Source organism: Mchenga conophoros, linkage group LG16 (assembly GCF_057382185.1).
Source record: "Mchenga conophoros isolate Kocher_MC1m ecotype Shallow Benthic linkage group LG16, M_conophoros_male_GT1.1, whole genome shotgun sequence".
Classification (NCBI taxonomy): domain Eukaryota; kingdom Metazoa; phylum Chordata; class Actinopteri; order Cichliformes; family Cichlidae; genus Mchenga; species Mchenga conophoros.
This window is the reverse complement of record NC_140541.1, coordinates 1,108,055-1,124,479: the sequence shown is the minus strand read 5'-3', so window position 1 is coordinate 1,124,479 and position 16,425 is coordinate 1,108,055. Positions and strand designations below refer to the sequence as shown.

At 48.5% G+C, this 16,425-nt stretch overlaps 1 protein-coding gene across 1 annotated transcript in view; it reads left to right on the top strand.

The window, feature by feature from the left end:
* LOC146556045 (heat shock 70 kDa protein 12A-like) overlaps window positions 1–15,522 on the top strand; it is a 70,752-nt gene extending 55,230 nt beyond the window's left edge. Inside the window, exon 8 of the mRNA XM_085248672.1 lies at window positions 15,366–15,522. Within this exon, the coding sequence (XP_085104798.1) occupies window positions 15,366–15,498 (133 nt within the window). The 3' untranslated portion in view covers window positions 15,499–15,522. The remainder of the gene's footprint in view (window positions 1–15,365) is intronic.
* The last annotated feature ends 903 nt before the right edge of the window (window positions 15,523–16,425 follow it).

Here is a 16,425-nt window from a genome sequence, read left to right as displayed (position 1 = left end):
GGGTCTATCACACCAGGCAAGACCCCAGGTGCAGGCTGTGTAAAGATGCCCCAGAGACAATCCAGCACATAACAGCAGGGTGCAAGATGCTAGCAGGCAAGGCATACATGGAACGCCATAACCAAGTGGCCGGCATAGTGTACAGGAACATCTGTGCCGAGTATAACCTAGAAGTCCCGAGGTCAAAATGGGAGATGCCCCCAAGGGTGGTGGAGAATGACCGAGCTAAGATCCTGTGGGACTTCCAGATACAGACGGACAAAATGGTGGTGGCTAACCAACCGGACATAGTGGTGGTAGACAAACAGAAGAAGACGGCCGTAGTGATCGATGTAGCGGTTCCCAATGACAGCAATATCAGGAAGAAGGAACACGAGAAGCTGGAGAAATACCAAGGGCTCAGAGAAGAGCTCGAGAGGATGTGGAGGGTGAAGGTAACGGTGGTCCCCGTGGTAATCGGAGCACTAGGTGCGGTGACTCCCAAGCTAGGCGAGTGGCTCCAGCAGATCCCGGGAAAAACATCGGAGATCTCTGTCCAGAAGAGCGCAGTCCTGGGAACAGCTAAGATACTGCGCAGGACCCTCAAGCTCCCAGGCCTCTGGTAGAGGACCCGAGCTTGAAGGATAAACCGCCCGCAGGGGCGTGCTGGGTGTTTTTTAGTATATACACTGGGTGAATGTGCAGTAGTAGCAGCAAGCAGGTGAATTCTGTACATTAATATGAATAGACATCTGACTATTTTACAGGATAGACAATATAAACATATTTAAAATGAAAGGAATTTGGAATGTACATTGTGCCTGGGTTTAGAGTGTCTGGAAGAGAGTCCTGTCTCAGTCAATTATAGATGATGTAAGAGGGCGGGTGTGTGTGTTTAGGGCACGGATGGCTTGGGGATAGAAGCTCCTCTTGAGTCTCTCTGTCCTTGCCCGGATGATGCGGAACCTTCTACCAGATTGCAGAAGTTGGAACAGTTTGTTGCCAGGATGGGACGGGTCCTTCAGTATCTGCGCTGCTCTAGTCCGGCATCTCCTGGTGTAGGTGTCCTGAAGCGGGGGGAGAGCAATTCTGCAGCAGCGTTCTGCTGTACGGATCACTCTCTGGAGAGCTTTTTGGTCCTTCACACAGCTGTTCCCGAACCACGATGTCATGTTCTGTGTGAGGATGCTCTCCACAGCGCCTGTATCGAAAATCCTGAGGATCTTTGGAGAGACCCCGAACTTCCTCAGTTGTCGTAGGTGATACAGGCGCTGCCTAGTCTTTTTGGTCTGGACCTGAATGAGGGCAGCCCATGTCAGGTCTGAGGAGATGTGGACACCAAGATACTTGAAGGACTGCACCCTCTCCACTGGAGCTCCATTGATGATAATGGGCTTGTAGTCTCTGTGCTGACTCCTTCTGAAGTCCACCACCAGCTCCTTGGTCTTGCAGACGTTCAGCTGGAGGTGGTTGTCCTGGCACCATGATGCCAGATTCTTCACTTCATCCATGTAGGCCGCCTCATCGTTGTTGGAGATGGCACCCAACACCACTGTGTCGTCAGCAAACTTCACAATGGTGTTGGAGCCATGGGTGGCCACACAGTCTGAAGTGTAGAGGGAGTAGAGCAGTGGCGAGAGGACACATCCCTGAGGTGCTCCTGTGTTGATGGTGATGCTGTTGGAGAAGCACCTGCCCACCCTCACCACCTGAGGTCTGCCAGTGAGGGGGACCTATGCTGTCCAACACCCATGCACACAGACGGCTGTTAAGTCCCAGATCCCTGAGCTTTGTGAACAGTCTGCAGGGCACTATTGTGTTAAACGCTGAACTGTAATCAACAAACAGCATTCGCACATAGTTACCCTGTTTCTTGTCCACATGGCTGAGAGTGGTGTGTAGGACGTGGGCGATGGCATCCTCTGTGGATCTATTGGATCTGTAGGCGAACTGCAGCGGATCTGTGGTGTCTGGGATGGAGGAGGAGATGATGTTCTTCAGCAGCCTCTCAAACACCTTCATTACTACCGAGGTCAGTGCAACTGGCCGGTAATCGTTCAGGGATGAGGGTTTGCTGTTCTTTGGCACAGGGATGATGGTGGATCTTTTGAAGCATGTGGGGACCACAGACTTTGCCAGGGACTCGTTGAAGATGTAAGTGAACACACCTGCTAGCTGGTCAGCACAGCAGCGCAGCAGACGGCCGGTGATGCCGTCTGGCCCCGCCGCTTTCCTTGTGTTCACTCTCCTCAGTGCCGCTCGGACGTCATGCTCCGCGATGCTGGTCACCGGTCTCTCGCTGATGACGTCACTGTCCTCGGTAGTCAGGCGGTAGATAGCATGAGCCGCCTGGCTAACCTCGAAACGGGCGTAGAACCGATTCAGCTCGTTTGTGAATGCAGAGTCGGCGTTGATCGGCGCAGTGTCCCTGGCTTTGTAGTCCGTAATGGTGCGTAGTCTGTGCCACATACTCCGTGTGTCGCCCTGGTGGAAGCGGGACTCCACACGTTCCCGGTACCGGCGTTTGGCATCTCTCACCGCGCGCCGCACGCCGTATGAAGCCGCTTTGTAGGCGCTCATATCGCCAGTGGCGAGACCCGCGTTGTAGGAGGCGGTCCTGGCGTTTACTGCAGTGCGGATCGATCTGTCCATCCACGGTTTCTGGTTTGGGAATGTGGTGACTCTCGCAGTGGGGATAGCATATTGACGAAGCATACTGCTACTTCCGTAAACTCGTTGATGTCGACTGCGCATGCTCTGAACATGTCCCAGTCGACGTCGTTGAGTGCGTCCTGTAGCGTAGCTTCTGATTGGGCAGTCCACCGTTTTACCTCCCTCGTGGTCACGTCTTCCCTCCGTATGCTTTGTTTATACTGGGGAATGAGGAAGATGGCGTTGTGGTCAGACTTCCCAAAAGCCGGGTGTGAGACAGCTTTGTAGCCCTGCTTGTATGGCGTGTAGCAGTTGTTAAGATTCGTTCGTTTTGGGTAAGAGAAGAAAGCAGGCTGAGTCCAGGCAAGGTGTCAAACTCACCAGTGTCAAACTCTGCCCAGAAATGTTACTTCTGGTCGGACCAACTGCAACTTTTCTTTACTGACTTTGAATCCGCAATCAGCGAGTCTCTTCAGTATGGTAAGTGAAGCTGCCGTATATGCCGAAGCAGACGGAGCCGCAATGAGCAAATCATCAACATATTGCACCAGTGAACATCCCTCTGGTAGGTGGCATGGCGATAGAGCCTCTTTCAACACTTGGTTGAAAATGCCAGGGGAGAGTGCAAACCCTTGTGGCAACCGTGTGTATCTGTACTGTTGCCCCCTATATGTGAATGAAAAAATGTCCCTCAGAGACTCATGTAACGGGAGACAGAAAAATGCATTCGCTAGATCAATACATGTAAACCACTTCTGTTCTGGTGTTAATGCCGTCAATGCTGTGTATGGATTTGGGACAGGTACCGTGTCAGTACGTAAAATGGCATTAATGGCTCTTAAGTCATGTGCCATTCTGTACTTTCCTGTCCCGTGCTTCTCTACTGGCAAAATAGGAGTGTTCCAGTAGGATTGAGAGGGCTCAAGCACCCCTACTTTCAATAGTCCTTCAATGGTTTCTGCAATTCCCTCCTCAGCTTCTCTCTTTTGCCTATACTGCGGTTTCCAAATTGGCGTTTGCGACTTCAGCTGGAACAAAACAGGCGACCAAATTGCCAGGCCCACATCTGTAGACCCTGATGACTATAAGGTGTCAGGAAGAGTCGCAAGTGCGGCAACTGCATCCGCATGGTCTATTCTTTCTCTCCCATGGATTCTTGAGATTTGTTCATGCTCCAAAATCACTGTGTCCTCTGATTGACAAGTGATACGGTAAATTTTGCATTTTGGCGAGTACCAAATGTCTGGAATCTGAGTAGCTTGCCAGTCAGGTTCGTCGAGGGCTTTCTTGACCATTGTTCCCAGCTCCTTCGCCCGATGACCCTCATGGACCGCCAATGTAATGTGGGGCACTGAATCAGGTCCCATTTTGAACCAAGGCCGTTGTTCTTCGGTTAAATTTACTGCTGCAGCGACGCCTTCAGGACCGATATAGATGTTCTGAGAACACACATTCCAGGTCTGACCTTCAAGGTCAGACTGGAACAGGTCCCTATAAATTTCATCATCGTTCCTATCATAGAAGAGGGTCACATGGAATGGATCTCGGGGGGGAGAATAGACCGCCAAGGCCATAATCCAAGGTTTCCACAACTGATACTGTCTCAGAATGCCTTCTTCCACCAACCGACCCCAGTAAATGTCAGCCGTCGTTTGTTCACAGTCTTTCAGCAAGTACTGGTTCTTTGAAAAAGTCCCCAGGCAAAGGAATTATTTTCCTCCTGGAAGTGTCACTGTTAGTCCATCAGCTGAACACATGATAGTGGCCCCCAGTTTAATGAGCAGATCCCTGCCCATCAAGTTCACAGGCACATGGGGAGATACCACATAGCTGTGCTTCAATGTCTGTTTTCCCAGCACCGTCAGGGCTGGATTGGTTGTCGGCAGAGTCATCGGGACCCCAGAGAACCCCACAACACTGACCACGTGATTGGAAAGCGTGGCACTGCTTGGTTTTTGTCTCAGCGTTGAATAAGTCGCTCCAGTGTCCACAAGGAAGGTCATTTCAGTTCCTTCCACGGTCATCGGCAACAGAGGGTCTGCCATTCCCCTGCTGCCGAGTCTCTGTGGGTCCCGTCAGTACAGCTCCTCCTCTCCGCCCCAGTAGGCCAGGGGATACTGAGCCACCGGCGCCATACCTGGGTTTGGAGCTTGAAGTCCCCTTGTCTGGAATGTCCTGCCTCGCGGCACTCTCTGTGCCTGGGGTGGTGGTTGATAACTTGTTTCTGGTAGCCATGGCGTAGGACAGTTACGAGCCCAGTGTCCTTGTCCTCCACACCTTCTACACAGATCAGGGTCCAGCATAGGTCCCCCCAAACCACGACCCCTTGGTCCGCCTCCCCTTTGAGATCCACCACGCCCCCTCAACGACCTAGTAGCCCCCCAATTCCCTGCGGGTCTTCCTTGCCTTGCTCCATTGGCGGGCCATCGGTCATCAGGGTACAGAACCGGATCCAAATCTGGCCAACCAGGCCCCGGATCGCCCTGCGGCTGTGCCACCAGCATCTTCTTAGCTCCATTTTTGGTTTGCTTTTTCTTTTCGTTTAGTTTTTCTCTCGCCTCAGCCAATTTCAATTTTACTAACTGCCCTTGCGCCTCCTCCAGCTCCTGTTTTTTCTTGTTCACCTCATCTTTTTCCAGCTCAAGTCGATGTATGATATGCCTCTCCCATTTTGCTGAATCCGCCACCGCAAAGTCTGGATTCTTCTGTAGATCTGCTCTCACTCGTTCTGGCAGACCTGCTAAAACCGCGCATCGGAACCACGCCCGCGGTTCCCCATCCTGCCCAGGATGTTCTCCAGTTTGGAGAATCCACTGTTCTTTTGCGTGCTCTATAAATTCTCTAGGGGAATGTTCTGGGCTCCACACAATCCTAGGGATAGTGCCAATATTATGGGTCGGATACTTCTCACGCACTGCGTCAGAGAGAGCATTTCGCACCCTTGCATAGGGGACATCATTTGGTTGGCATACTGTTCTTGCTATCTCCTCCACATCTGCGAGGCCTCCAACTCTAAAGGTCCTCCCACCGATAGCCCTAAAATCTCCCAGGGCAAGTTCCTCTCCTTCTGTAAGACTTGCTAGTCTTCTCAACCAAGCCGCTCCTCCCTCTGTGATCGGGGGCAGCTGCTTCACCAGAGCCTCAAGATCCCTGATATTATAGGGGTGGTAGACTGGTTCGCACTGTGAACCCGTCAGTAAAGGCATTGTGAGGGACAATTCCTCCTCTGCGTCACACTGCCCTTCTCCGGTTTGCAATGCAACATTCTGTTTCCGATTCTTTTCAAAAATCGACGGTCTTTTATCTCTTCCTCCATCCAGAACCCTCCCAGAACGAAGCGTTGTCCTTCCTGGGGGACCCTGAAACTTTGGGGCGAATCCTCCCTTTTCCAGGTTCGACACCTCTCTAGATTTTCGTGTTTTGTTTACAGAGGCCGCCAAGTCCTTTTCCAATGCCTCAAGCGTTTATGCTACGGTTCGTGGTGATGCTATGCCTTTTTCCTCCAGTCTTTTCAACATCCGTTCCAGCTTTATCACAGCCTCTCGGTTGTCAGATACTTTCCCAACAACGTGGCCTTGCCACTGTTCTTTCTCCAGGTTGTCAACCGTCAACCTCTGGCTGGTTTTTTGGCTCGCCTTTGATGGCGCCCTCTGATACTGCTGTGAATGGTAAAATGGCCTGTATTTATATAGCGCTTTACTAGTCCCTAAGGACCCCAAAGCGCTTTACATATCCAGTCATCCACCCATTCACGCACACATTCACACACTGGTGATGGCAAGCTACATTGTAGCCACAGCCACCCTGGGGAGCACTGACAGAGGCGAGGCTGCCGGACACTGGCGCCACCGGGCCCTCTGACCACCACCAGTAGGCAACGGGTGAAGTGTCTTGCCCAAGGACACAACGACCAAGACTGTCCAAGCCGGGGCTCGAACCGGCAACCTTCCGATTACAAGGCAAACTCCCAACTCTTGAGCCACGATCGCCCCGTGAAGGTGAATCTTCCTCAGAAGTCCAGAACTCCTGGGATTGATTTCCCTGATTGGGCTGTTGCGGTGTCACCTGACCTGTACTCGTGGAAGCCACAGGTTGAGCTTCTTCTGTAGCTCCATCTGGGCTGAAAATAGAGGGAGGGATCAAGATCACCCCCCGTGTAGTGCTTCCTTGTGATGTCCCAGCAGCTGGGTGGGACTGACTCACCTGTGATGCAGCTGCCGATGATTGAGGCTGCCCCACTCTTGTGTCTGCCTCCTCTGCACTCCGAGCAGATGTCGATGGTATAAGATTTTCCTGTACATTCACAATCCCTCCTTTAACGGTCCATGTTCTTCCTCCGGACCCCAGAGGGTGCCACCCTCCAAAGTTACCACTGGACAGACATAAGGAGGGGGTGGGGCACTCAGGAATTCCTTCAGGCTAGGATATAATGTTGCCTTAGCCTCGGCTTCCTTTGTTAAGACTGGTTTGGTGTCCTTCACTTCCTCTTGCATCCAGTGAGAAACGCCTTGGGAGACAATCATAAGCTTGCAATACTTACTTTGTTTTTCAATCATGAGCTTCTTTTCGGCCTTTAATTTTCTCCCCTGAAAACGTCCTCTCTACCTTTTTCCAGGTCAAGGAGGAAATATGACCCAACCAGAAAAATCTCCCAGCAATCACACAAAGTTCTCAATTTTCACCAATATATTTAGCAACACACTCCTATTTTACGGGTGTCTTACACGAGAGATCATTACACATTAGATCCCATTAAACCATACTCACATTAGGAAAACACAAACACAAGACTACAAGGTTTAGTTTATTTAATATACTGATATCTTTTAACCACACTTCTGAAACACACCTTCACCTAACCAAAAAAAAATAAAAAAATAAGGAGCATAGAAATGGAGAAATAGGGAGATAAAACAAAGCCAGCAGCTACACACACACAGCACTCGGCCCCCACCTTCTCTTTCTCTCGCAGACACACATACCGCTCGGCACAGGCACGCTGCCCCTCCTTCTCCTAAGAAGAGGCCTCTGTATGTTGCACACATACACACACAGAGTCCCTTCTCCTCCTCTTCAGAGAGAGAAAAGAAAAGAGTTTTCCTTTTTTTTTCCACTTTGCAGCCACACAGGAGAAATTCAACAGACAGTTTATACAACTAATTTACACTTTATTTACATAGACGCACACAAGTAATTTACATTCTATTTACATAAAGGCATAGACATAAGAAAACACCATATGCCAGAACAACTTATCTTCTCTATTTCTCTGCTGGTGTTCCTAAACTTTTTGACTAATTTAAAAGCATCTTTCAGCCCAGGGCCGCGCCCTTCCTGATCAATATTCGCTTCGGGAACGCCCTCCCGAAAAGCGTTCAAATTCCTAAGCCCTAATTAATTTATAACTGCTCCCCGCCAGGAAAAACCAGGACCTCCACCAGCCGCATATCCCAGTTCACGCTTTTGGCTTTACTTAAAGTTCACAAGTCCCCAGCGTTAAATGGTCACAGCCGAGTCCGACTCTGTCAATCAAACAATGCAGTATAAGGCCGTCCCTCATAGATTGCCTAGCCTGTTTAGGGGGTCCCAGGTCCCCACGGAAGACCAACTCCGGGCTTAAACATAACCACGCGTCCGTAGGTATGTGGCGTTTGCCAAAACGCTGAACACAACTGCATTCCTAGGGGCCACGCCCCCGTCCTAATTAAATTTACTCAAGATATTATAAGCATCAAAGTGAGGTCTCCACCCTCAACTATTAATTACCTGACGCCCGAAACCGCGTTTCTGCTGATCAATCAAACCAAATTACCCTAGACTACTATTTGTCCTCAACCCACATCAAAATAAACACACTTATTGACTTAAAACATAACCTCTTAACTCAATACATCCATTAAACAGCAATATATTTCATCAGTCCAATATTCCCCACAGCTTTAACACTAATTACCCCACCAATCACTATTGACAGACATCAGAAGCCTATACTGAGTGAATATTAATTTATTAAATTTAGTTTTAACTTCCAATTTTAGCGCCTTTGAATAAAAATCAACAGGTGGCACTCACCTTTATGTCGCCTGGCTTATCACTCAGATATGCTGCTGACCTCCGTCGTTTTGGCACCTTCCACAGAGCAGCCGCAAGCTCCTCTCCTCCCCACCGGAGTTTCGGCACCAAGAATTGTTAAGATTCGTTCGTTTTGGGTAAGAGAAGAAAGCAGGCTGAGTCGAGGCAAGGTGTCAAAATAGTGATCTTTATTTTACACACTTTGCGCAGAAGTGTGGGAAGAAAACTTGCAACAGATTCTCCGCCGGGCGGAGGCTCTCCATCCTTATATTACCCATGATGACGTCACACAGTTAGACCTTACTGGAAATGATAAGTTCTCCACACTCCAAAAGTTCTCCTTATATAGACATCAGATGATACTTTAGAAAAACAAAGTGTGTTATTGGTGTGTATTTTGTGAAACTGTGAGTCCAACTCAAAGAGTCCTGAGACGACCTCCCTTTGTTAATAAGTGTGTGTGTGAACGTGCGTGTATTTGCGTGTTTTACATAACTCTCTATGTGAGGCCTGCAAGTGAATCAGAAGAAGGTCCTGCTGGACCCTCCAGCTCAAGCGGTGAATACAATGCTGTGAATACCATTTGAGACTGATTAAACTGATGATAATATGCATACATTAATCTTTACTCAGATTACCATAGATATAATTCAGAGATTATGCTGTCATCAGATTCAACAATGATAAATGATTAATCAATGATAGTTCTGATTATAAAATGTCATCATAAAAATACAAAATAAAATATCTCTTGTCCACACAGTGATCCAAAATCCGATCCCCTCTCGTTGGACACGAGACATGCTGGTAAAAGTTTGGCATGACTTGTCTGAGGTTTGCTTTGTTAAAGTCTCCTGCTACAATGAGGGCTGCGCCTGGGTCCTTGTTTTGAAGCGAGCTCAGCACATCATGTAATTCGGACAAAGCCATACCTGTGTCCGCTTGGGGTGGGATGTAGACCACCGTGGTGATGACTGAGGTGAACTCACGGGGCAGATAGAAAGGGCGGCACTTAATGCTCAGGAACTCCAGATGTGGCAAGCAGCCGCTGGAGAGAGTAGAAATGCTCCTGGCATCACACCACTTTCTGTTTACCATGAAACACACTTCTCCACCTTTGGTTTTGTTCGACTCTGCCGTTCTGTCCGCACGGAGCACAAAGAATGAATCCGACGGAGTTACGGCCTGGTCCGGCACGGTGGGGGTCAGCCGGAAAAGGGTGGAGTGCCCACTCCGGGTCGGGGATGAGTTCCTGCCCCAAGTGGAGGAGTTCAAGTATCTCGGGGTCTTGTTCACGAGTGATGGGAGAAGGGAGCCGGAGATCGACAGATGGATTGGGGCTGCAGCTGCAGTAATGCGGACGCTGCACCGGTCCGTCGTGGTGAAGAGGGAGCTGAGTATAAAAGCGAAGCTTTCAATTTACCGGTCGATCTATGTCCCTACCCTCACCTATGGCCACGAGCTGTGGGTAGTGACCGAAAGAACGAGATTGCGGACACAAGCGGCAGAAATGAGCTTCCTCCGAAGGGTGGCTGGCCTCTCCCTTAGAGATAGGGTGAGAAGTTCGGCCATCCGGGAGGGGCTCAGAGTAGAGCAGCTGCTGCTCCACATCGAAAGGAGCCAGCTGAAGTGGTTCGGGCATCTGACAAGGATGCCCCCTGGGCGCCTCCTGGGTGAGGTGTTCCAGGCATGTCCCACCGGGAGGAGGCCCCGGGGCAGACCCAGGACACGCTGGAGAGATTATATCTCTCGGCTGGCCTGGGAACGCCTTGGTATTCCCCCGGATAAGCTGGAGGAGGTGGCTGGGGAGAGGGTGGTCTGGGCCTCTTTGCTTAGGCTGCTGCCCCCGCGACCCGGCCTTGGATAAAGGGGATGAAGATGGATGGATGGATGGATGAATTTATAAACAAAGGAAGGGAGCGAATTATAACTTCGGGGTGAACCCAAGGCCAAAACAACAAACAAAAGGGAGCCTATCTCAGGAGTAAATCAAACTTACCTATTCAAAAGAACTAAACCAAACGACAATTACTTACCTACCTACCCTAACAAAAACAGGAGAAAACTGTAATCGAACAAAAAGGCGGTCCACTCCTACATGCTCCTACATTAAACCAACATAGTTAAACAGTGAACACATGGTCTGCTGGTTGGGTTGCGCCGAGGATGAATGACCTGGCAGTCCCTGGCGGTGTCTTCTTATGCGCTGCCTCCCGGTCAGTAGCCAGTCGGTACAATTTGTCCACTCTGGATGCACCAATCATGGAGGAGCACCTGCACACTCAGATTTACATATTAAAATTGCAACAACAGTCGTGACACATGGGATAAATGAAGAATTAGTCATTTTTTAAAACTCCCACCATGCTGTCAGAGAACACCTGATGTTGATGCTTTTAAAGCATTCATGTCGTTTGATGTTTGAGCTGATAAATTGTAGGTCTTCAATCTCTAGATTATTGCATAATTCCTGTTCTACATCTAGCCAGGGCTCATCTAAGACAGTATGTTTTAACCATCCTGAGATGAACTGTAGCCTCACACAAATAAATAATAATCCAAACACATAATTTAGGGTACTGGTTAGTCCTACAAACTACAAACATTAATGTATACAATGGCATCAATAAAAAAGTCTAAAACAGATTTTTAAAAGTCAACAAGTTATAAAGCGCTATTTTTGAAATCATATCTGAACCTGATGAGCAGCAAGGGTCTGCTAAAGAAACTGTCAGTTTGTTTGTTTTTTTCTTATAATCTCAATAATAAATTTTTGCTTTCAAGGTGTTTTTAACATAATTACCTCCTTTTCCCAATCTGCTTCCAGAATCCAAATAAATTCCACCAAGGAAGGTTTCTAATCAGAATCAGAATCAGAATCAGAATCAGAATGGGGTTTATTGCCAGATGTTGAGGTTTACAACATTAGGAAATTGCTGCGGTGCTTCAGTGCAAACATAGTGTCATAAATAGCACTTAAATAGACATGAAAAAAAAAAAAAAAAAAAAAAAGTAAGAATAAGAATTAAAAGTGCTATGTAGAAAGATATGTGCATGGGATATACATGAGATATATACATGAGAATAAGAATTATGAGTGCTACGTAGAAAGATATATACATGAGTGCAGGTGGTGATCAGTGCCAAACATGAAATGATGCAGTGACACAGCGTAGGGTCATGTGTTAGTGGCGGGGACAGTCATATGGTTATTGTTCATGTGACCAACAGCAGAGGGGAAGAAACTGTTCTTATGGCGAGAGGTTCTGGTGCGAATGGACCGGAGCCTCCTGCCTGAGGGGAGCAGGTCAAACAGACTGTGTCCAGGGTGAGAAGGGTCAGCTGAGATCCGGGCTGCACGCCGCAGTGTCCTGGAGGTGTACAGGTCCTGCAGAGATGGGAGTCTGCAGCCAATCACCTTCTCAGCAGAGCGCACAACACGCTGCAGTCTCTGTTTGTCCCTGATAGTGGCTCCAGCGTACCACATGGTGATGGAGGAGGTGAGGATGGACTCGATGATTGCAGTGTAGAACTGCATCATCGTCCGTGTTGGCAGGTTGAATTTCTTCAGCTGCCTCAGGAAGTACATCCTCTGCTGGGCTTTCTTGATGACGGAGGTGATGGTGGGCTCCCACTTCAGGTCCTGGGTGATGGTGGTACCCAGGAAGCGGAATGAGTCCACAGAGGTGATGGGGGTGTCAGTCAGGATGATGGGGGGGAGTGGGGCTGTGTGCTTCCTGAAGTCCACAATAATCTCCACTGTCTTCTGGGCATTCAGCACCAGGTTGTTGTGGCTGCACCAGGACACCAGACGTTCAACCTCCCTCCTGTAGGCAGACTCATCCCCGTCCGAGATGAGCCCAATAATGGTGGTGTCATCTGCAAACTTGATTAGCTTGACAGACTGGTGGGTGGAGGTGCAGCAGTTGGTGTACAGGGAGAAGAGCAGAGGAGAAAGAACACAGCCCTGAGGGGAGCCGGTGCTGATGGTCCGGGAGTCCGAGACATTCTTTCCCAGCCTCACATGCTGCTTCCTGTCCGTCAGGAAGTCAGTGATCCACCGGCAGATGGGATCAGGCACATTCATCTGGGAAAGCTTGCCTCGGAGATGGTCTGGAAGGATGGTGTTGAAGGCAGAACTGAAGTCCACAAACAGGATCCTGGCGTAGGTTCCTGGGGAGTCCAGATGCTGCAGGATGAAGTGTAGGGCCATGTTGATGGCGTCGTCTACAGACCTGTTGGCTCTATATGCAAACTGCAGGGGGTCCAGGAGGGGGGCCGTGAGGGTCTTGAGATAGGAGACAACCAGGCGCTCAAATGACTTCATGACCACAGATGTCAGAGCCACGGGTCTGTAGTCATTTAGTCCAGTGATCCTAGGTTTCTTGGGGACAGGGATTATGGTAGAGGACTTGAAGCAGGCAGGCACATGACATGCCTGCAGTGAGGAGTTGAAAATGCCAGAAAACACTGGGGCCAGCTCGTTTGCACAGTGTCTGAGGGTGGCAGGAGACACACCGTCTGGGCCGGGAGCTTTCCGAGCATTCAGACTCCTAAACTGCTTCCTCACATCTGCTTCATGAATATGAAGAGTTGTGGTGGGAGGAGGTGGTGTGAAATCCTCTTTTGTGTGGGGTGAGGAGACGGGTGTTGCAGGTGAACAGTTTGAAGGTGGTGATGGCTCTATGGAGGGGGGAGAGGTGGGGGAATGAGTGTCCAAAGTGCCTCTATTGTTGGGGCCGTTGGAGGTGTGAAGGCTGCCTGATGGCTCGTCAAAACGGCAATAGAAGTCGTTAAGGGTGTTGGCCAAGAGCAAGTCGTCAGTGGAGTGGGGGGTTTTAGGCTTGTAGTTTGTGATATTCCTAAAACCTTTCCACACAGAGGCCGAGTCATTCTCTGAGATCTGCTGCTGCATCTTCTCAGAGTGCTGATGTTTAGCAATGTCCACTTCTTTAGTGAACCTGTACTTGGCCTCTCTGTAGCAGTCGCTGTCTCCGCTTCTGAACGCCTTTCTCTTTTCCAGCCACAGCTTTTTGAGTTTAGGAGTAAACCAGGGTTTGTCATTGTTATAACTCACCCTGGTGCGTGATGGCACAATGCTGTCCTCACAGAAGTGGATATAGGAGGTGACAGTGTCCGTAAACTCGTCCAAGCTGTTAGAAGCAGCCTTCATTGTGTCCCAGTCTGTGGTCTCCAAACACGTGCGAAGCTCCTCCACAGCCTCGTTGCTCCACAGTTTTTTAGTCCTCACGACAGGTTTGGAGAGCTTCAGCCTCTGCCTGTACGCGGGGATCAGGTGGATCATGACGTGATCAGAAAGTCCGAGTGAAGCGCGGGGCACCGCGCGATAGGCCCCGCTGATCGTGCTGTAGCAGTGGTCCAATGTCCTCTCCTCTCTGGTCGGGCATTTAATATACTGCTTGTATTTCGGAAGCTCATGGCTCAGATTGGCTTTGTTAAAGTCCCCAAGAGCAATGATGAGAGAGTCCGGGTATGTCCGCTCCATGTGGAGAATCTGCTCTGCGAGTGCGCACTGAGCTGCCTGCGCATCCGCGTCTGGCGGGATGTAAACAGCGGCCAGGATGAATGAAGCAAACTCCCGCGGAGAATAAAACGGTTTGCAGTGAATAAAAAGGTATTCCAGAGAGGGAGAGCAGTGCTGAGCAATCACTGTTACATCTGTGCACCAGCCACTATTGATGTAGAAGCAGACACCTCCACCTTTGGTTTTACCGGAGAGAGCGGCCTGCCGGTCCGCGCGCAGCAGATGAAAGCCCTCCAGCTTGAGCGCGCAGTCCGGGATGTCCTCACTGAGCCACGACTCCGTAAAACATAAGACACAGGAGGAGGCAAAGTCTCTGTTCATGCTTCTCATCAGGGCCAGTTCGTCTATCTTATTCCAGAGTGAGCGTACATTGGAAAGGAAGATCCCCGGAAGGGCCGTTCTCAGTCCGCGTCTCCTCAAACGCACGAGTACGCCGGCCCGCTTACCTCTCTTTCGACGTCTCACTTTCCTGATCAGAGTCTGCAGTAAATCTGCCGCAGATGCGACAAATATTGGAAATAAATCCACAGGCGTTGTAGTCCTGCAGTTAAGGAGCTCTTCTCTGGTGTAAGAGTATCCAGAGGAGTGCCCAGACACAGAAGAAATGCACAAAAACAAAACAAAAGTAGCGCACTGAAGCACCAGGGCATCCATACGCGGCGCCATCTTGGTAACATACAGAGAACCAGACAGGACACTGAACTTGACAGGCAGACTCATGAGCAGACCCAATAACACCATGGACAGACAGAGGGAACACAGAGAGTGGGAGCAGGCAGGCAAAGAACAGAAACCTAACAAATGGCAAAATCACAACAGAATACACACTCCGAATGAACAAAAGCATAAGGAAACACAAAACACTGAGTCCTCAGACTCAGAACCATGACAGAAGGTCTATCTTATAAAGTCTTTTTTTTTATTATTTAGACCTGGTTTAATTCTGGTATAAAACCAGTTGAATATTTGTATATAATCCCTGCAGCTGTCAGACTCTATAACAGGGGTCACCAGCCTTTCTTAAAACTGAGAGCTAGATAAAAATGTGAAGAGTTTGGTTCATCTTTAGTTATATGATAATAACAATTCAATCTTGATATGCTGTGTCTTATCACAGGTTAATTTTTCAAAAAAGGCCTGGGTCGTGTAGCAGCCGACAACTCCTCCAGAGAGGCTGTCCTGGTGAGAAAGAGAAGTTCAGGGCCCACTTCTCGGCAGAGGGAGCAGCGTCTTGGCAGCCAAAAGAATAGCCAATTTGAAGTCCCAGTGACTTCACCACAACGGCTCTGAGCCACCAACAAACCTCTAAAGCGCGTTCCTGCCTTTTTAAAATTTTCTTAATAAATAGAGCTCTACTCCAAAATAAACTAACATCTCTTTATTCTCTTAAAAAACTGGTTTTCACTATGTTCCTATATAGTAGTATATTTTTTCATTAGTATATTATGAAATTAATTGTACATGTGTCAAGTTGTGTGCCAATATTTGCTGTGTAGTAGAACTGAGACATTAGTCATTAAAAAAATTTATTTGAAATAATATTAAAATTCTCAAACGGAAAATGTTAGACATCAATATATAAAATATAACTATTTACAGAGAGACAGGAATAAAAAGGACCCTGTCACGGCCTTTTATTTTCCAAACACCAAAAAAGTCCAAGAAAACGCTGTGGATGGCAACAGGAGAATTGTTTTAGAACGTACTTCTGACTCCATTGTTTGAAAATCATATGGCGTTTATTTCGTGGAAAATTATAAACGAAAATCAACCAAATAACCTCTTACAACTTAACCCTTGTGTGGTGTTCATATTTTTGTTACTCAGCCAGTGTTCATGGGTCTGGTGGACCCGCTAGAGTTTTGGCTTTCCAAATTAACACTATCAAACAATTTTATGTTAAATTACTCAACAGATGTTTACTTCATCCCAATTACAAGCCATATGAACAGCAAACATGGTTATTTTTTCCCTTTACCTTTGTTAGATCACATTTATGAATTAACGTGCTTCTCGTTTTTTTGGGTTTTTTTATAAAATGTTATACAAAAATAAATCAGTTATAATCAAGTGGAGTGAGTGGAAAGACACAACACATTTACACGTGAAGCAATATGTTTCACAACTAAATGGGATCAGCTGCTCATCAATGGTGACATTAGGCCCAGGGTAAAAAA